Source organism: Monodelphis domestica, chromosome 3 (genome assembly GCF_027887165.1).
Source record: "Monodelphis domestica isolate mMonDom1 chromosome 3, mMonDom1.pri, whole genome shotgun sequence".
Taxonomy (NCBI): Eukaryota; Metazoa; Chordata; class Mammalia; order Didelphimorphia; family Didelphidae; genus Monodelphis; species Monodelphis domestica.
Genome location: NC_077229.1, coordinates 197,291,416 through 197,313,414, shown reverse-complemented (window position 1 = coordinate 197,313,414; position 21,999 = coordinate 197,291,416). Strand labels below are relative to the sequence as shown.

The 21,999-nt window shown below is 38.1% G+C and overlaps 1 protein-coding gene across 1 annotated transcript in view; it reads left to right on the top strand.

Moving 5' to 3' along the window:
- The window catches only part of F13A1 (coagulation factor XIII A chain), a 208,960-nt gene that overhangs the window by 142,427 nt on the left and 44,534 nt on the right, over positions 1 to 21,999 (top strand). Inside the window, exon 10 of the mRNA XM_001367973.4 lies at positions 19,197 to 19,300. Coding sequence (XP_001368010.2) covers positions 19,197 to 19,300 — 104 coding nt within the window. The remainder of the gene's footprint in view (positions 1 to 19,196; positions 19,301 to 21,999) is intronic.

Sequence of the window (21,999 nt, the reverse complement as noted above, 5' to 3'; positions counted from 1 at the left end):
GTGGGATGCTAAGTACAGAGTCCACCTTATAGCTTATGGCTCTTATAGCCAGAGCCACAACTAGAAATGTTGGCATTCAGGGCAAATTTAGTTGTGGAGAAAAAAGTGACTCAGGGAACAATAGCCCTTATTTGTCACAGTTACCCTGAAAGATAAGGGAGGGTGGTACTAGGAAGAAGGGGAATGAATAGGGGCAAAAACAAGTAGCAGACATAAAAATAGGGGGAAGTGGGCTCCAAGAAATAGACAGAAACCTCAGGTATGACATCTTCTGACCTGGGCCTGATCAAGGATCTTTAGGAATAGGGACAGCAAGTCAGAGAACTGACACAGAGAAGAAGCATGCCCCTACTTGATGCTGACATCCTGAAACAAAAGTCCCATTCATTCTACCCTAGTAATCACTCTCCATCTTTCATTGTCTGCTACCAAAAAGTATCACTGAGGTTTGCCTAAACTGAAAAGGGATCTATGATCAGCAGAAATATTTGCCTACAGTGAACATTTCTTCTCACTGTATACCCCTCATCTACCATCACTGTATTTCCCTCTACAAACTCCAATCAAATAAATTTCTTCTCTTACCTGATTCGATCACTCTTAACTTTGTGCTTTTTTGTATATCACTCCCTCCATATGAAATGTCCCACTTCCCTCTGTTCTTTCACCCTGTTTTCCTTCCCTCCTTCAAAGCAATTCTTCAGGTTGTCCTCTTTCAGGAACCCTTTCTGGATCGAATCCACCTGGCTCTTGTCTCTCCTTTGATCTATCTCCCATCATCACTTACAGTCTGTAAGGTATTTATTTGCACCAGCAGGTAGCAGTCCTTCACTGTGTTTGCTTCTCCAGTGGCTAAGAAACCAAGCTAGAAGTAGAGCAGGGGCTAGGCACAGGGGGATAGAAGCATACATGAGCACTCATGTGTTTGTTCTCTGATTATAAATCAAATAAAACTTAGTTTTGATGATCTCTTGCTTCATGGGATTGATACTAAACCTAAACCTGTGGTTTAACTCATGCAGGAAATTCCTCAATGAGGAAACTCCCTCTTCCAGTGCAGCTCAACCCCTTCTCTGCAAATGATGGCTTTAAAGAGTTACCTAAGGCCACTACAGTTAGTATTTGTTAGAGGCATGAGTACAACCCAGGTCTTCCTGACTCTGAGGTTAGCAACCAAATATACCCCACTGCTTCTCTCTGTTACTTTATATTACTCAAAATAGCTTAAATGGCATAGTAGATGGGGTGGTACAGTGGTCAGAGCACTAAGCTTGGAATCAGGAAGACTCATCTTCAGGAGTACAAATCTGGTCTCAGACACTTATGAGCTTTGTGACCTTAGGCAAGTCACTTCACTTTGTTTGCCTCAGTTTCCTCATCAGTGAAATAAGATGGAAAAGGAAATGACAAACTACTCTAGTATCTTCACCAAGAAAACCCCAAGTGGGGTCATTTAGATTTGGACATGACCAAAACAACAATAATAGATAGAAGGCTAGCCTTGGAGTTAAAAATACCTGAGTTCAGGTTCTGCTTCTTCACATACTATCTGTTTGATATGAAGTAAGTCACTTATTTCAGTTCCCTTCTAATGCTGTGAAGTACAGATCTACTAATTTGTTCTTGGTGGTAAGGTACAGATCTATTCATGTGTTCTTAGTAGTGAGTTTCCTCAATGAAATCACAAGTCTGGACAAACTAACAAAACTTACAATGCATTTTTCTCACAACCCTGTGACGTAGGTAATGTTCTATAAATTATTGCCTCCAATTTTACAAGACAAGAAACTGAGGCTTAAAGAACTTCCACTTCTTCATATCTCCTCACCTCTCATTTAGAACAGATCATCAAGCCCTGATTCTATGTATCCTGATAAGGGAGAGGTAGTGCGCAGGAGACATAGTGACCTGGGAGTCAGGAAAACCTGGATTTGAATCCTTTCTTTTCTTTCTTTTTTTTTTTTTAATTTTTTTTAATATATTTTATTTGATCATTTCCAAGCATTATTCGTTAAAGACATAGATCATTTTCTTTTCCTCCCCCCCACCCCCCATAGCCGACGCGTAAGTCCACTGGGCATTAGATGTTTTCTTGATTTGAACCCATTGCTTTGTTGATAGTATTTGCATTAGAGTGTTCATTTAAAGTCTATCCTCTGTCATGTCCCCTCAACCTCTGTATTCAGGCAGTTGCTTTTTCTCGGTGTTTCCACTCCCATAGTTTATCCTTTGCTTATGAATGGTGTTTTTTTCTCCTGGATCCCTGCAAGTTGTTCAGGGACATTACACCGCCCCTAATGGAGAAGTCCATTACGTTCGATTATACCACAGTGTATTAGTCTCTGTGTACAATGTTCTCCTGGTTCTGCTCCTCTCGCTCTGCATCACTTCCTGGAGGTTGTTCCAGTCTCCATGGAACTTCTCCACTTTATTATTCCTTTGAGCACAATAGTATTCCATCACCAACATATACCACAGTTTGTTCAGCCATTCCCCAATTGATGGGCATCCCCTCGTTTTCCAGTTTTGGGCCACCACAAAGAGTGCAGCTATGAATATTTTTGTACAAGTCTTTGTGTCCATTATCTCTTTGGGGTACAGACCCAGCAGTGCTATGGCTGGGTCAAAGGGTAGATATTCTTTTGTCGCCCTTTGGGCATAGTTCCAAATTGCCCTCCAGAATGGTTGGATCAGTTCACAACTCCACCAGCAATGAATTAATGTCCCTACTTTGCCACATCCCCTCCAGCATTCATTACTTTCCTTTGCTGTTATGTTAGCCAATCTGCTAGGTGTGAGGTGATACCTCAGAGTTGTTTTGATTTGCATCTCTCTGATTATAAGAGATGTAGAACACTTCTTCATGTGCTTGTTAATAGTTTTGATTTCTTTATCTGAGAACTGCCTATCCATTTCCCTTGCCCATTTATCAATTGGAGAATGGCTTGATTTTTTGTACAATTGATTTAGCTCATTATAAATATGAGTAATTAAACCTTTGTCAGAGGTTTCTATGAAGATTTTTTCCCAATTTGTTGTTTCCCTTCTGATTTTAGTTATATTGGTTTTGTTTGTACAAAAGCTTTTTAGTTTGATGTAGTCAAAATTATTTATTTTACATTTTGTGATTCTTTCTATATCTTGCTTGGTTTTAAAGCCTTTCCCCTCCCAAAGGTCTGACATGTATACTATTCTGTGTTTACCCAATTTACTTATGGTTTCCTTCTTTATGTTTAAGTCACTCACCCATTTTGAATTTATCTTGGTGTAGGGTGTGAGGTGTTGATCTATTCCTAGTCTCTCCCACACTGTCTTCCAATTTTCCCAGCAGTTTTTATCGAATAGTGGATTTTTGTCCCAAAAGCTGGGATCTTTGGGTTTATCGTATACTGTCTTGCTGAGGTCGTTTTCCCCCAGTCTATTCCACTGATCTTCCTTTCTGTTTCTTAGCCAGTACCAAATTGTTTTGATGACTGCTGCTTTGTAATATAGTTTGAGGTCTGGGACTGCAAGGCCCCCATCATATGTGTTTTTTTTCATTATTTCCCTGGATATCCTTGATCTTTTGTTCTTCCAAATGAACTTTGTTATGGTTTTTTCTAAATCAGTGAAGAAGTATTTTGGTAGTTCAATGGGTATGGCACTAAATAGATAAATAAGTTTGGGTAGGATGGTCATTTTTATTATATTGGCTCGTCCTATCCATGAGCAGTTAATGTTTTTCCAATTGTTCAAGTCTAGTTTTAGTTGTGTGGCGAGTGTTTTGTAGTTGTGTTCATATAGTTCCTGTGTTTGTCTTGGGAGATAGATTCCTAGGTATTTTATTTTGTCTAAGGTGATTTTGAATGGGATTTCTCTTTCTAGTTCTTGCTGCTGAGCTGTGTTGGAGACATATAGAAAAGCTGATGATTTATGTGGGTTTATTTTGTATCCTGCAACTTTACTAAAGTTGTTGATTATTTCAATTAGCTTTTTGGTTGAATCTCTAGGATTCTTTAAGTAGACCATCATGTCATCCGCAAAGAGTGATAACTTGGTCTCCTCCTTGCCTATTCTGATGCCTTCAATTTCTTTATCTTCTCTAATTGCTACTGCTAGTGTTTCTAGTACAATGTCAAATAGTAGAGGTGATAATGGGCATCCTTGTTTCACTCCTGATCTTATTGGGAATGCATCTAGTTTATCCCCATTGCAGATGATATTAGCTGTTGGTTTTAGATATATACTGTTTATTATTTTTAGGAATGACCCTTCTATTCCTATGCTTTCTAGTGTTTTTAATAGGAATGGGTGTTGTATTTTATCAAAGGCTTTTTCTGCATCTATTGAGATAATCATGTGGTTCTTGCTAGTTTGCTTGTTGATGTGGTCGATTATGTGGATGGTTTTCCTAATGTTGAACCAGCCCTGCATCCCTGGTATGAATCCTACTTGATCATGGTGAATGATCCTTCTGATCACTTGCTGGAGTCTTTTTGCTAGTATCCTATTTAAAATTTTTGCATCTATATTCATTAGGGAGATTGGTCTATAGTTTTCTTTCTCTGTTTTTGACCTGCCTGGTTTTGGAATCAGTACCATGTTTGTGTCGTAAAAGGAGTTTGGTAGAACTCCCTCTTTGCTTATTATGTCAAATAGTTTGTATAGTATTGGGGTTAACTGTTCTCTGAATGTTTGATAGAATTCACAGGTGAATCCATCAGGCCCTGGGGATTTTTTCTTAGGAAGTTCTTTGATGGCTTGATGGATTTCAATTTCTGATATGGGATTATTTAAGAATTCTATTTCCTCTTCTGTTAGTCTAGGCAGTTTGTATTTTTGTATATATTCATCCATTTCTCCTAAATTGGTGTATTTATTGCCATATAATTGGGCAAAGTAATTTCTAATGATTGCCTTAATTTCCTCCTCATTGGAGGTGCTGTCCCCCTTTTCATCTTTAATGCTGTGAATTTGCTTTTCTTCCTTCCTTTTTTTAATTAGATTGACCAGTACTTTGTCTATTTTGTTTGTTTTTTCAAAGTACCAGCTTCTTGTCTTATTTATTAAATCAATAGTTCTATCACTTTCGACTTTATTAATTTCTCCCTTAATTTTTAGGATTTCTAATTTGGTTTTCTGCTGGGGGTTTTTAATTTGATCGCTTTCGAGTTTTTTCAATTGCATTTCCAATTGATTGATCTCTGCTCTCCCTTGTTTGTTAATATGAGCTTTCAGGGATATGAATTTGCCTCTGATTACCGCTTTGGCTGCATCCCAAAAGGTTTGAAAGGATGTTTCGCCATTGTCATTTTCCTTGATGAAATTATTAATTGTTTCTATGATTTCTTCTTTAGCTAAACGGTTTTGGAGTATCATATTGTTTAATTTCCAATTGGTTTTAGATTTGGTTTTCCATGTACCATTACTAATCATTATTTTTATTGCCTTGTGATCTGAGAAGGCTGCATTCATTATTTCTGCTTTTTTGCATTTGTGTGCTATGTTTCTGTGACCTAATGTATGGTCAATTTTTGTGAATGTGCCATGTGGTGCTGAGAAGAAGGTGTATTCCTTTTTATCCCTATTTATTTTTCTCCATATGTCTATTAATTCTAATTTTTCTAAGATTTCATTCACTTCTTTTACCTCTTTCTTATTTATTTTTTGATTTGATTTATCTAAATTTGATAATGGTTGGTTTAAGTCTCCCACTAGTATGGTTTTATTGTCTATTTCTTCCTTCAATTCTCCTAGTTTCTCCATTAGAAATTTGGGTGCTATATTATTTGGTGCATACATGTTGATTAATGATATTTCCTCATTGTCTAGAGTCCCTTTTAACAAAATATAATTACCTTCCCTATCCCTTTTGATCAGGTCTATTTTTGCATTGGCTTTATCAGATATCATGATTACCACTCCTGCCTTCTTTCTATCAGTTGAGGCCCAGAAGGTCTTACTCCATCCTTTAATTCTGACCTTGTGGGTGTCAACCCGCCTCATGTGTGTTTCTTGAAGACAACATATGGTAGGGTTTTGGATTCTAATCCATTCAGCTATTCGTCTACGTTTTATGGGTGAGTTCATCCCATTCACGTTCAAAGTTATGATTGTCATTTGTGGACTCCCTGGCATTTTGATTGCCTTCCCTAATTCTAACCTTTTCTTCTTCGGCTCTACCTTTTAGTCCAGTGATTTACTTTGAATCAGTCCCCCTTGTCCCCTCCCTTGATGTTTCCCTTTTTAGTCCCTCCCTTTTTGTTCCCTCCCCCTCCCCCCTCTCTTTCCCTCCCTTTTTGTTCTCCCTCTCCCCCTCCCCCCCTTGGTTTTCCCTTCTCCTTACCCTTGTTGGGTAAGATAGAATTCAAGATCCCAATGGATCTGGATGTTTTTCCCTCTCAGAGTTGATTTCCCTGAGATTGAGGTTTAAGTAACCCCCCCCCCCTCTCTTCCTCTCCTTCTTATAGGAGTTTTCTTCCCCTCCCCTTCCCCTGTGAATCTTTGTGTGAGAACCATTATTCTATTTGGTCTTTCTTTACCCCCTATTTATACATTACATTTTCCCCACATATTAGTATACATAGATTGATATAAATGTAGTCCTTATAGAAGAGAGTTTGAGTAAAAGAAGATAACATTTTTCCCCTTTCCTTAATATTTACCTTTTCAGGTATTCCTTGCTCTTTGATTTTCGGTATCAAACTTTCCACAGAGCTCTGGTCTTTTCTTTGCAAAAAGTTGGAAGTCTTCTATTTTGTTGAATGCCCATACTTTCCCTTGGAAGTATATAGTCAGTTTTGCTGGGTAGCTGATTCTTGGTTGGAGACCCAGCTCTCTTGCCTTTCTGAAGATCATGTTCCATGCCTTACGATCATTCAGCGTAGAACTTGCAAGGTCTTGTGTGATCCTGATTGGCATTCCTTTATATCTAAATTGTCTTTTTCTGGCTTCCTGTAGGATTTTTTCTTTTGTTTGATAGCTTTGGAATTTGGCAATTACATTCCTGGGAGTTGTCTTTTGGGGGTTTAGTGTAGAAGGTGTTCTGTGAGCTCTGTCAGTGGCTGTATTGCCCCCTTGTTCTAGAATCTCTGGGCAATTTTCTTTGATTATATCTTGTATCACCATGTCCAGTTTGGTGTTTATTTCTGGCTTTTCTGGGAGTCCAATTATTCTTAAATTTTCTCTTCTCCCCCTGTTTTCCAGATCTATCACCTTGTCGGTGAGATATTTTATGTTCTCTTCTAATTTCTTGGTGTTTTGGCTTTGCTTTATTAGTTCTTGCTTTAAAGCCTGGTTTTCTTTTACAGTTTGGTCAAACTGGTTTTGTAGATGCGTGAATTTCTTTTGCATCATTTCCCACTTTTCCTCCCAGAGGGCTTCCATCTTTTTGGTCCTTTCTGATTCAAATTCTTCATGGGTTTGTGGAGAGTTTCTATTTCCTTTGGAAGATTTTGGAGAATTTTCTTGTATATCTTCTTCTATCTGCTCTGTATTTTGTATTTTAGCTCCATAGAATGTGTCCAGAGTCGCCCCTTTCTTCTTATTTTTCTTGGTATTTTGGGGCTTCTGTGGTTCTGTGGAGTTTGCCATTTCTGAATGTGGAGGATTAGTTTTTCTTGCCTCTGTCTGGTGTTCAGAGGCAGTCCTGGGCAGATGGTTCTATGAGCTTTCCCTGGGTTAAACTGAATATGCCTCACTGGAACTGGAATGGAAGGGTCGGACCACGAGGCCACACTCTCCCCCTGGCTCGATTTCCGGAAGTTGCCTTCAGAATCCCTGGCCGTGAGGCTGTTTCGTCGGCCTGCAGGGGGATGGGCTGCCGCTTCCCCAAGCTCCGAGAGCACAGACTTTCACTGAGACTTGGATAGCAGGATCCAGCCCGTGAGGCTGTCTTGCCCGCCCTGAGGGTTGCTGTTGTTTTGACCAGCTCTCTGCAGCGGAGGCCCCAGGCAGTAACTTTCACCCGGACCGACAGGCTCTTTGACCTACCGGCTCTTTGCAGTGGAAGCCCCAGGCAGTAACTTTCACCTGGACTGGGACTTGGGTAGAAGACCCTGAGGGTTGTTGTTCCTCAGACCCTGCTCTCTGAGCCCGGCTCGGCTGCCGCTTCCGGGAGCCTTGGACTCTGCGCTCCTACCCCTGAGGTCCGAGGGATCTCGGGTTCTGGCTTTTAAGGGGAGCCGTACCTTTTGAACCGGGTCCAGGTCCAGGAGGAGGGTTCCCAGGGTCTGTGCTGTTGATCGTTTTGAATTTCGGCGCCTTAGGAGCTTCTAGTTTGAGATCGGTCGGGAAGGGTTTTCCGGAGATCTGAACTTCAGCTTTCTCTAAGCCGCCATCTTAACCGGAAGTGTCCCTGAATCCTTTCTTAAGCACTAGCTAAGTGATACTGGGCAAATGACTTGATTTCTCTATGCCCTTATTAGCTCCTCTACAAAAAGGGTACAGTAGCTATTATCAGTTGCCTTAGAAAGTTGTTGTGAGGATCAAATGAGATAAAATTATGTTAAGCACTTTGCAAGTACTTAAAATGTTATCTAAAGGTAAACTATTATCACTGTTATTATTATTAATAGTTTTACTGTGAGGTATTCACATATCCTCTTTGTGACTGTCTTCCTGTTCTCCCTTAGCACACAGTTACCTCCTTAATGGAGTTTTCCAACCTTTGTATATAATGTAGAAGAGTTCTTTGCCCACTGTCATCACATTATAAATGAATGACTGAGTGAGCAAATATTTCAACCAGTCAGGAGAAGAGTAGTGGAACCTCTACAGGATATACCTGACCCAAGTTATTGGACCTCATGGTATCAAATGAAATTCAGTGTAGACAAACACTGAGAGAACCAGTTTCAGCAATCTGTCCCTGGTGTGCTGATGGTTTCTGAATTATCTGTAACCTCTGGGGGAAGGTATCTATGAATCACTGCAGACAGTTTAATGAAGATGCTTGCTTAGGGTTCAACCACAGTCAAAAGAGTGAATGGGCACATTAGGGTATCCTGGGGAGAGAAGAATCAGGAACATGCTTAGATGGCATGAAATGAATTAATGGTTTGACCTCCCCTTGCAATAACTCAATTTTGGTCACCTCGTTTCATAAAGGACATCATAGAATAGAAACTAGATAAAGGCAGGTGGTGAAACTTATTAGAGTTATAAAAGTGGCTGGGGAGAGACTTTTCCTTCCAAACACAGTTGCCATCATTCTCCTTACCTGAAAGAGGAGGGGGATCCTTGGAGTCGAGGACTATCTTTTAGCTTTATTTGTAATCTCAGCACTTAGCACAGTGCCTTGCACATAGTAGGCACTTAATAAATGCCTCTTGAGTGACTGACTCACTGATGACGACAATAACATGTGAAAGAATAAATACTTGACAAGTGGGACTAAATAAACAAAAAAATGGGAAGTCTTTGGAGGCACGAGATCAGCTCCTGATTATTACCACTCAGGGGAGAAGATTTGTGATTAAAGCTAAGTGGGAGATGATCTGAAGATCATTCTTATATGACTTTCAGAATGAGTTTATATTTTGAATATTTCTGAGAATACTCTTAAAATGGTGAGCCACACTTTGAAGATGTGCTTTGGGAGGAGCTGGGAAGCTGTCCAGGTCCCCCGTGTTAGATTCTTACTCAGCTCCTCCCTGTATCACATCCCAGGCTAAGAATAAACACTTTCCATCCTAGGAATTGGCTTTTTTTCTCTTCCAGCTGGATCTAAGGCTTGTTCTCTCTCAAATCATATCTGGAGCAAGGGAGGTGGTTAGTTGCTTGATTTTCAAAGGATTTCTTCCACATGCAGAGTAAATAGAGAGAATTGATTTTGTCAACATAAGAAGTGCTTAGGTAGAATGATATTAATAACTCACATTTATATAGGGCTTTAGGACAGTTACAAAATACTCCACAGACATTATTTCATTGAATCCTCACAGCAGCTCCACTCTCATAAGATAGGTAGCATTATCATTATTATCATTTCATAGATGAGGAGATGGACCCTTGAGGGGTTATGACTTGCCCAAGGCTATGAAGCCAGTAAGTGAGAAACTCAGAATTTGAACCAAGATCTTTATCTTATAAAGAACCAGGGTTCTTCCCATTATGTCATATTGCCTCCAACAAACAAGATAATGTTTCTCTCGAAGGAATCATATTGGCATGCAGCATCTCTTTCAAGCAAGGGAGTCAAGCACAATACCATCCACATGTGTTATATCTTCCCTTATCCATAAACCTGGCCCAATGTCTTACCCAAAGTGAATGATCACTAATGCTATAACATTGGTGAAAGAAGTTTCCATGCCAGAAGTTACCAGGAACTGAAGATCAGGCATCCATCTGCACTGACAGATGGAGTTTCCTTCATTGGGGATTTCCTAAACCAATCACAGACTCTCTTACAGTCTCTCTCTCTCTCTCTCTCTCTCTCTCTCTCTCCATATATATGTGTAGATGTATATATATATATAAATCACATAAATATTTACCTGTAAATATATATATATGTGTGTGTATGTTGTATATATATACATTTTATACACATGGCAGCATAATATAGTGAATAATCAGAGAGGGCCTCAAAGCTAGGAAAACTGGTATTCAAGTCCTGCCTTTGACCATACTAGTTGTGTGACCTAGGACAAGTCATTTATCTTGAGATATTATTTTCATGTTAAAAGAGATTTGGGTAGCTTTCTTAGATTATAAATTTTAAAGAAGGTATTGGCTCATATAAGGGAGTTTCCTTGCTTACTAGAACTGTAATTTCATTGATCTAGGGAAAACCAAGTGAGTAAACTCCTTCTGCTAATATAGATAAGCACATGCTATGGCCTTAAGAGTTGTCTAAGGGAGACTGATACACTGTGATACAGTCGAATGTAATGGACTTCTCCATTAGTAGCAATGCAGTGATCTTGAACAACTCAGAGGAATTTACTAGAAAGAACACTATCCACATTCAGAGGAAAAACTGTAGGAGTAGAGACACAGAAGAAAAACAACTGCTCAATCACAAGGGTTAATGGAGACATGATTAGGGATGTAGACTCTAAATGATCACCCTAGTGTGAATATTAATGATATAGAAATGGGCCTTGATCAATAACACATGTAAAATCCAGTGGAATTGCATGTTGACAATGGGAAGGGTGGGGAGAGGGGAGGGAAAGAACATGATTCTTGAAACCAAGGAAAAATATTCTAAATTAACTAATTAAGTAACATTTGCAAAAAAGAAGAAGAAGAAGAAGAAGAAGAAGAAGAAGAAGAAGAAGAAGAAGAAGAAGAAGAAGAAGAAGAAGAAGAAGAAGAAGAAGAAGAAGAAGAAGAAGAAGAAGAAGAAGAAGAAGAAGAAGAAGAAGAAGAAGAAGAAGAAGAAGAAGAAGAAGAAGAAGAAGAGTTGTCTAAGAGCACTAAGAGGTTAATGATTTGCCCAGGGTGAGATCATCAATATGAATCAAAAATGGGTCATGGTTCTCTCCCACAAAATGACTAATATGGAAAAGTGTTTTACATTATTGCCTTTGTAAAACCTTTATCAGATTGCTTGCTATCTGTGGTGGGGAAGGGAGACATAGAATTTGGCTCAAAAATTGTTAAAAGGGGTTAAAATTGCTTTTACATGTAAATGAGGAAAAATAAAATATTACTTAAAAAGTGGGTCATACACATATACATACACACATGAGTATGCTATCAGATTTGGAATATCATATTCACAAAAGTCTATTCAACGTACAATATACATTCAGAGACTTATTGTACCTGTTGCTTTGCTTTAAAAAAAAATCTTCTCAATAATAAATATGTACAAACATTGATATACTTTATTGCAGAAAGTGTTGAAAAATCCTACCCTACAGGATATGGGCTCAGGAATTTATTGATATGTTATGTCATTTTTCAAGTGAGAAAAGCCCTCTGAAAAAGGGAGAAGAGAGCAAGCTCTGATGTGTTTTCAGAACTATAGGCATAAATGTGTTTACTAGCAGTCTGGGATAGTCTTTTGTTGTGTACAGTGCTGGGTAATAGAGCACCAGCCTTTCTTAACTCCTGTTTTCCTTAGCTTCCTTGCCACAGAGAGAAATGAATAGAAATCCTGAATGCTTTTTGAAAAAGGCCTTTATTAATACCCCAAGCACTGCTAAACACTTGATTTTCCCTGGCAATGAGAGGAAAGGTCAACACAGATGCCTGAAATCTGCAGGTAATCCCCAAACCTTAGCTGAACCACTCCTGCCAAGCTGCTTGTTCACCATCAGTACTGTTAAAAGTGAAATAGCCCTGAGGAAATGCACTCTGTTTCCATCTCTATCCTGGCTACCTCTGCTAACAAATTAAGGCAGACAGAAGGAGAATGAGAGAGGATAGGAATCAAAGATCTATTGACATTGTTTTCACATTAAAAGAGCTTTCATTTCATTAGTGTGTATAACCTCTTCACTACAACAGTTCATAGTCCCTCCACACCTTAGTGAAAGGGTACTTAACTTTTTTGTGCACTATGGACCCTTTGGGAGTCTGATGAAGCTTATTGACTCCTCAAAAAAATACTCAAGTGTGCAAAATAAAATGTATAGTATTTCATTGAAATATGGTTATCAAAATATTTTTAAAAAAACATTCTGTACCCCCTGCAATCTATCTGCAAACCCTTTAGGGGATCTATGATCCCAAAGTTAAAAAAGTCCTGCTTTTCTTGAGCTGGGATAGCCAAAACAACTCATTAGCTGGTGACTTACCTGGAGATTACTTTCTCCTTACTTAATGTGATCCTCATTTCACACATTTGCACACATCCCAATGTCTTTCTACATTGATAGTGCCAGAATTTGTAATCTATTGGACCAGTTGTTAAGATGCCAGCCTCCCCTTGATGCCAAGGAGTAGGACTAGTGGGGATAATGACAAAGAGAACATAAGTCCTTGCCTATCAAAGGTCAATTATTCTTTTTTTAAAAGTTGATATTCTTTTTCTTTCTAAATCTTTACCTTCCATCTCAGAATCAATACTATGCACTGGTTCCAAGGCAGAAGAGCAGTAAGAGCTAGGTAATGGGAGGTAAGTGACTTGCCCAGGGCCACACAGCTAGGAAGTGTCTGAGGACAAATTTGAACTCAGAACCTCCTGTCTCTAGGCCTGGCTCTCAATCCACTGAGCTACCCAGCTGCCCTGAAGGTTGGTTATTCTTAAGGATGCAATAAACTTTCCCAAAGACATTTTCATAGGAACTATGACTAGGGAATCTTCTTAGAAAGAATGGAAAATTTGGGGGTTTATGTACATGCATATATATGTGTGTTCCTATTATATATCTATATTTGCATGTATTCATGTAAACACACATATATAGGAAACTTGGGAACCTTTTTTATAGAAAACTTTGTAAATGGAAATTTGAGATATGTAATATAAAGAAATTCAGTTTTTTACATTATATAACATGCCACAAAAAATTACTCAGAAATAATTTCCCCATCCCTAATATCTCCAATGTCAATGTGTTTTAGTCAGTCAACAAGTATTTATTAAGCCAGTGTACTAAGCTAAGTTCTACATAGATCGAAGGATCTAATACATAGATATATGCTAGAGATGATAGATAATAGATATGTATATGTATGTATATGAGAGAGAGAGAGAGAGAGAGAGAGAGAGATGGAAAGAGGATATAACTCAGTTTTCTAACCAAAACTAGTTTTTACATGATGTTGGAGAAAAAGCTCCCCCAGACAACTTCAACCCTTATAAAGATAAGTATGGTTTAACATCATTGGGTTGGCATCCTCTCCATTAACTAGAAGAGTTTCATTCCAAATGCTTCGAGCTTTCCTGGAAGACAGAATAATGGAAACAGGAAAACAAAAGAAACTAGAAGCCAGGAAAGGAGAGAACCTGTGTTTTATACCTGCATTTTCTTTGGTAAAATGCACAGCTGTTATGGCTGCTCTTCTGCAGACTTTCCTATCTTGACTGATCAATCACTTAGCCAGGCAGAATGAGAGTGGCGCAAATATTCCAAGGATCTTCCTCTTTTTCATTTGTTTGTTTGGTGATTGTTTCCTGCAATCTCATCCTTTTCTATATTAGATTTTCCTTGACAACCTCCATTCATCTCTCACATAGCCCTACTGCAAAAGTTAGGCTATTTCTGATTGCTTCCTTGGAGAATTCTTCAGTAAGCTCCCAACATCAGAGAAATAAAGGGCCTAGTAGGACACAGACTCTGCAGAACTCAGGTTGCCACATACCTGGCGAGGCCTCTGGCAAACCCCATTGACTCACCTGTCCCTGGAGAAAACCAAGGCTTCCTGCTTCTAACCTCCTCCCCAGTCCCTAAGAGGAAACAGCAACATCTCTGAGAACAAAGCAGGGCACAGGGCTCTCACTCGGCTACATAAAAGATTCCACTGACATGCCTCCCTTTCTCTGAATAATTCCTTTTCTGTCATCTTGCTTCATTAACTTTCCTAACTGACAAGTTTTTCCTCCATCCAGGCTTTCATTTCCACTTTGAAATGTCTTGTTAGACAAGCCTCAGAGCTCACTGATTTCTTTCTGTTTCCCCGGTTTTGTTTTGTTTTTAACCTATTGTGAATAGAATGGTCAGAATTTAAGAATGCTGGAACGCGGCGTTTTTCCTTATTGCTAATGCGATTGCCTGCATTAGGCGCCCATCATCAGAACAGGGGAGGTGGGTCTGTTCTATCTGCCACGCGAATGCAAATTATCTCCCAGGTAAATGACTGCCTCTCTTCCGCCTCCTGCCATTTTTGCAATAAAGGAATTCAAACACTTGGTTTACTCTTGAAACTGTTCCAAGCCGGCTCCTCTAGGGCTTTTCTCTTCTTATTTGTGTTCTCCCCTGGGCCTTAATAAAACTGTAGAAACAAAGTTACAAGCCCATCTCTCTTTCTTTGCTTTTAAGAACTATTTCTCTTTGAAACTTTCTGGACAGATTGTAAATGAGATGACCCTGTGGTGTGCTTAAGCAGCCAGCCAAGCGAAGGCATTAAAGCCCTCATTGCTTTAATTAACCACTTTATTACCTTGAACATACAGCACTGGCAGCTGACGCTGACCTTGGATGGGTGGAGAATATTCTGAGTCTGACTGTCCCCCTCCCTGTGGCCGGCAGCGATTGTGGAGATGACCTTAGCCAGATGTTAGGGACGGGGAACTTTTTAGAGCTGGCTCCTTGCTCCTGAGCGCAGCAAAACCAATGCACCAGCATCGCATTAGGAGCTGCCTGGCTGTTAGAGGTGCTGTTTGCCTAAGGAAAAATAAAAATGCGCTCCTGGCCATTTGCCATTGGTGAAGAGCCACTGCAGAAACTCGGAAGAGTTTCTAGCATCAACACAGCCCCAACAATACAGCAGTGCTTTGGGAATCGGCGCAAAAATTGCCAGCTCTCCCTGCCTTTTGAGAGGGGTAGGAAATAAAATAAAGGAAACAGTATCCTTTACTAATCGTCATCAGAAATGGTTTGCAGTTTTTTCAGCTTCTCAATTTATCAGAACTCTAAATTAACTGGGATTTTTAAAACCATTCTATTATCAGAAAGAGGCAACAAAGAAGCACACTTAGAGAAGGTATTTGTTTAAAGAGACAAAAATTAATCGATTTGAATTCCAGCTCTGCCACATTCTATCTCAGTGACTGCTGGCAAGATACAACCTCTGTGGATCCCAGTTTCCTCACCTGAAAAATGAAAGGCTTTGATAAGATTCCCCCCAGTTCTAAATCCATGATGCCATGACTGAAAACATTGAGAATTTATCCTGAGTACAGTATATCTTGCCTAATTAAGCTCCTCTGACCTCCCCAGAACCAGATTAAAATGTAATTGGGAAATATTTAACAAAATAAATAGACATACAAAAGAACATAGATAATGTTAATATGCAGTTTCCAAAGTCAATATGTGACTGGAACTGATTCTTATGTATGGTTTAGTGACCCCATTTGAGACTGACATCACTTTTCTACATCTATAAACAAAATTATAATGATAATAACTGATGGCTAGAATAAGGACTATACAAAATATAAGATCCTGAATCATGGAAGAGTTGAATTGCTTGTGGAACATCCCAGTTAACTGAGGCTTACTCTATTGGTCCCCTATTTTATGTGGGGCTGTAGAAAGCTTTACACAAATTGAATTTCACAGACCTGGTCCTTGCCATCTAAGAACTTCCTTACCATCTAAAACAGGCAACAGTCATGATGGGGTGAGAAATGTTAAGAATGTACAATTCAACAATATTTATTAAGCCTTAACTTAGTAAAATGATAAGTAAAGGGTTAGTCTGATGCTTTGAAATTCATGAGCAAATGCTACTACTTGTCTTCAATAGCCACAAGGTATTCAAGGGGAAAAAAGAATTTCAGTGGACTATATAAAGCAGTCTGGCAGAGTGAAGAAAGCTATTGCAGGACAGGAAATGGAAAATGTTGTTCCAGTTGGTTTTTCTTAAGTTGAGAAGAGAATGAAGTCTATAAACTATAGACCAGTGAAATTGATTTGAATTCCTTCAAAATTAGCAGAATGGATCATTAAAGGGATGATTAGTGAAGATCTAGAAACAGATGCAGTGGCCATAAAAAGCCATCATGGTTTTATCAAGAATAGCTAATGCCAAACTGAACTCATATTCATTTTTGATAGATTGTTAGAACAGACAACTATTGTAAATATAGCTTATCAAGATTTTACCCCTCCCACACACACACACACCATTGACAGTGTCTCATGGTATTTTAATGGAAAAGACTAAGAGACCTGAATATGATGATAAATTTAGGTAAATTTGGACCTAATTGAATGTTCAGACCCAAGAGTAGTCACTAATGATTCAGTTTAAACTTGGAAAAAGGTCTCTAGTGGAATATCCTAATGTTCAGTGTTAGGATGTATGCTGTTTGACATTTTTTTTTATCATGAACTGAATAAAAGTAGAGAGAAATTGTGAAAATGAATCAATCACTTTCTTTCCTAGCCTGAATCCCTGGTCATGGATCACAGTCTGGAAGAAAATGTGATTTTAAATCTATTTCTTCCCATTCCCAGATTCTCCTGATACTGAATCTTCCTTCTCTACTAAATTCTAATAATAATATAGGCAGTTTCATAATACCTTAAAATTGTTACAATTGCTATTTAAGGGAAATATATATTTGGTAATAATAGCTAGTATAGTGCTTTAAGGTCTGTAAAGTACTTTCCAAACATTATCAATTTTTATCTTCACAACAATCTTATGGTATAGGTATTATTATTGTCCTCATTAACAACTAAAGAAATTTAAATAGACAGAGGCTAAGTAATTTTTCCAGGGGCATATAGCTAATAAATGTCTAAAGTTGGATTTGGACTGAGGTCTTCCTGATCCTGGGTGAAATGCTTTATTCACTGTACCACTTAGCTATCTTTTTCTAAATAAAGTGAAATAAACATTTCTGAAACAGATATAAACCTTCTCCCAGGAAACTCCAGGATCACACCCTCTAAGAAGAGGAAAAAGCAAAGTATGAGAAGGAAAATGGAAAAATCATCATCTTGATGGTGTCAAGATGAATCTGCCATCTGGACAGGTTTTCAGTCCTTCTCCCATTTCCATTGTAGCGTCACCTAATTTGTCCCCTCCGAAGCTTCAGCATGGTTCTCTCTGCCTTCTTCCATCTTTCCACAAAGCCAAAGTATCAGGAAAGGAAAACTTACCTTTCAAAATCAGACCCTCTACTGGGCTCTGTGGGCAACCTGAATTCCCTGAAGGATGAAAGAAGGGCATAATGGAAGATCTTTTTCCATCCATCTCTATGTGCCTTAATCTTTTTGGCAATGTCTGGATTCAATGTGGCCACACGAATGCTACATTTGTGTAAATATGAATGACATATAAACTCATGTTACATGAACATGTATACATACATATATCTATCAAATGATTGATTCAATTTCTGTTTAGCTAAAGAGTCCTTAAGTATATCTCTCCTATTATATCATTTTAGTTCTTTCCAAGGACATAGCATACTTTGAGTCACAGCAACAATGATTCATAATGGTGCATACTTTCCCCATCCATTATTACTTTAAGAATTATACACAAAACTCTGAAGAGCTATGCATGTCTCTAAGACTACAGATTGGATCCTTCCCTTCTGGGAATTATGTGAAGGTCCATTCTTACTCTGTAATATTTCCTTCTTGACTTAGCCCTAAGTGTGAATTTATAATGATTTATATAGAATTATAGTGAATCCAAAATGATTTCCATAGCGATGGTCTAGGACCATAAGCACCAGATGGATTATTGCTGTAACAATCCTTATGAAGAACCATGCTTTTTATAAATCAAAACTCAGCTGAGCTCAGAGAGGGAAAGGGAAATGGAAAGAAGAACCAGTGATGGAAGGTTGCCTCAGAATCAGCAGGGGAGATTGGCTAGAGAATGGTGGAAAAACCAGACTTACCAGATGGGCTTAAATGTCGAGTTTCCATGGTACCCGGTAGTTTCAAGTCAAAGTTATATATAAAAGAATCCAGAGGCATGTATTTCCCATCCAAATAACCTCTGTTCTCCATGCCAATCACACATGTATACAACTCAAATTATAAAACTCTCCTTTTTCAAATTACTTTTTGTTATTTTGAATGCACTTTGTATTAACATTTCATCACATCTTACATGTCCCCAGGAGAATTTGAGCTCTCTTGATGATGGAACATGTCATTATATTTCTAGTGTCTCACACATACTAAGTGCTTAATTAAATGTATTTTGAATTGAATATAATTTGAATTGAACTTTCTATAAGCAATATAAAAACCAAATTGTATAATAATATTGTGTATTAACAATACATAATGATAACAATAATAAAATATAAAAACCAAACTATATAATCCAAAGTTTAGAACCTATGAATGACCTTAACACTGATACTAGAATGGAGACAAAGTCTCCCAGACAAGCAGGTGTCAGTCCAGAGATTGTCAGAAGGGCCTATGATCCATCCAGCAAGCCAACATTTGGTATCCCGGGCCCCCATTCCAATACCTTTGGTGGGCAATCTCTAGGTTTCTCCATTTCTATACATTTTCAATAGCAGCACATTGGTATACTTATAGCTTGTATTATTTTGTAAGAATTGAGCATAATAGAAAATTTACTTATTTTTTTCCATGTTCTTTTTAAAGGAACTACCATTGCTGGAATGAGGCCTGGATGAGCAGACCCGATCTTCCTGTTGGTTTTGGAGGATGGCAAGTGGTAGACAGCACACCTCAAGAAAACAGTGATGGTAAATTGCAATCCTTCCACCGATTCTTTTGTGGCTGATTCTTTATTTACCCTTAAAATTGCTTTAGTTATATAAGGAGTCACTGCCCCCTGAAGGCAAAACCAGAATTATGTTCTGTTTTCTAGGTTTGAATCTCAGATTTGCCACCTAGTAGCAGAGTCCTGGGCAAGTCAACTAAACTGAGCCTCAGTTTCCTAATCTGTAAAATGGGATTAGTAATATTTGCACTATTAAAGTAAATCTTAAAGTACTTTCAAATTAGATATTTTAAAGCATTTTTCAAACCTTAAAATGCTCTATAAAGAACAAATGTTATTATTAATGATAGTAGCATTGGTTATAGTAGTATTTTTATGGGTGTATAGTATTCCATGTCTGTACATAGGATTGTTTCCAAATTACTTTTGAAATTCTAGTTTCACTATGAAATCATAGAATTAAAGCTAGAAGAGACCATAGAGGTCATCTAGTCCATTTTCTTAATTTTATAAGTTAGCAAACTGAGGCCAAGAGACATTTAGAATTTTAGTCATGCTCACAAAACTTATGAAACAAGGATTCAAAAGCAAATCCTCAGAGCTCAAATCTAGTACTCTTTCCATGGAACCAATGAATTAATTCATGGATCTTGTGGGAAAAGAAAATACAAATCAATCTAATAGAGTCTCTCAACTTTTGTTTTCTTATAGGTTGGTTACGAAACTAACTAACTATGAATGTTAGTTGTTTGTTGTTGTTGTTGTTTTTAAGTGAATCTGGGGAAATATTTTAATCTGCCTTTCATTTTTTTTTAATTTCCTGCTTTCTCAGGGTGATATCAGTAAAAGGTCTAATGGTAGAAAGGGCATTAGAAGTCCAATAAAACTATGAATCATTCTTGCCATTATTATGAAATTTTTATTTACCATAACGATTTAAAAAAATAATTTATTTTTTGGAACATTTATTTCAAACTCTGAATGCATGGATGTAGGCTAATGGACTGAATCACTATTAAAAGGTGATGGAGCCATGGCCTCCCAGAGATTCTAATTAAACCAAAAGGAAGGCTTAACCTTTTTTCTACATGAAAATAGAGGTTACAGTAGTATGGAGACATGTGTATATAAATTCAAAAAATTAAATCTCTGCTATAATCCAGGAGCTGAGTTAAGTGCTGAGGAACTCAAGACCAAAGAATGAAATCCCTATTATATATGTATGTATGTGTATAAATATATAGGAAGAAGAGAAAGAGAGACAGAGACAGAGAGGAAGGAAGGAAGGAAGGAAGGAAGGAAGGAAGGAAGGAAGGAAGGAAGGAAGGAAGGAAGGAAGGAAGGAAGGAAGGAAGGAAGGAAGGAAGGAAGGAAGGAAGGAAGGAACCAAGGAAGGAAGGAAGGAAGGAAGGAAGGAAGGAAGGAAGGAAGGAAGGAAGGAAGGAAGGAAGGAAGGAAGGAAGGAAGAAAGGAGAGAAAGGAAAGAAAGAAAGAAAGAAAGAAAGAAAGAAAGAAAGAAAGAAAGAAAGAAAGAAAGAAAGAAAGAAAGAAAGAAAGAAAGAAAGAAAGAAAGAAAGAAAGAAAGAAAGAAAGAAAGAAAGAAAGAAAGAAAGAAAGAAAGAAAGAAAGAAAGAAAGAAAGAAAGAAAGAAAGAAAAAGGAAGGAAGGGGCTACTGAAGGGTAACCAATAAGTAGAATATTGAAACATTAGTAATGTCTAAAGTTATATAAATGTATATGTTTATACATATCATCTGAAACCTTCTGTAATAAGCCTCTTTTATTCCCTGAAGTCTAGTGCTTTCCTTCTGAGATTGCCTCCAATTTTCAAATATACATACATATGTATACATTCATATACAATCTGAGATTACCTCCAATTTTCATATGTATACATATATATATGAAAAGTACCTATGTGTGTTTGTTGCATATATACATATACATACATGGAGATAGATAGATAGATAGATAGATAGATAGATAGATAGATAGATAGATAGATATGAATTAGAGGTAATCTCATAAGGAACATCCTATATTAAGGGAATAAAAGAAGACTTCTTATAGAAGGTGAGGTTTTAGCTAAGACATGAAGAAGGACAGAGGAACCAAGAGGTAAAGATAAGGGTAAAGAGGGAAGAATATTTCAGCATGGAGACAGCCAGTGAAAATGCACACAGTAGGAGATAAAGTGTCTTGTGCGAGAAACAACAAAGAAGTCAATGTCACTGAATTATAGAGAATTCAGAGGGGGGAAGAATCTAACAAGCCTGGGAAGGTAGAAAAGGGCCCAATTACAAAGGCCTTTATAGAATGCAACAGAGAATCATTGGAATTTATTGTGAATGGGGGGTACTTTATAGGAAGTTCATTTTGACAGTCTGAGTATTAGGTGATCTGGATTAAGAAGAGATGAGTCAGGGAGACCAATCAGCAGGTGATTGCAATAGTTCAGATATGAGGTGATAAAGACCTATAATGAGGTGATGGCAATGTCAGCGGAGAGAATGGGACACCCTATATGAGACTTTATGAGCTAGAATTGACAGGATTTGGCAACAGTCTGGATATGGAGGGCAAGAAAGTGAGGAGACAAGGATGACACCCTGATAACTGCAGAAGTGGTGGTGTCCTCTAAAGTAATAGAAAAGTTAGAAAGAGGGAGGAATTTTGGGGAAAAGATAATGAGTCCAGTTTGGGAACATGTCAAATTTAAGA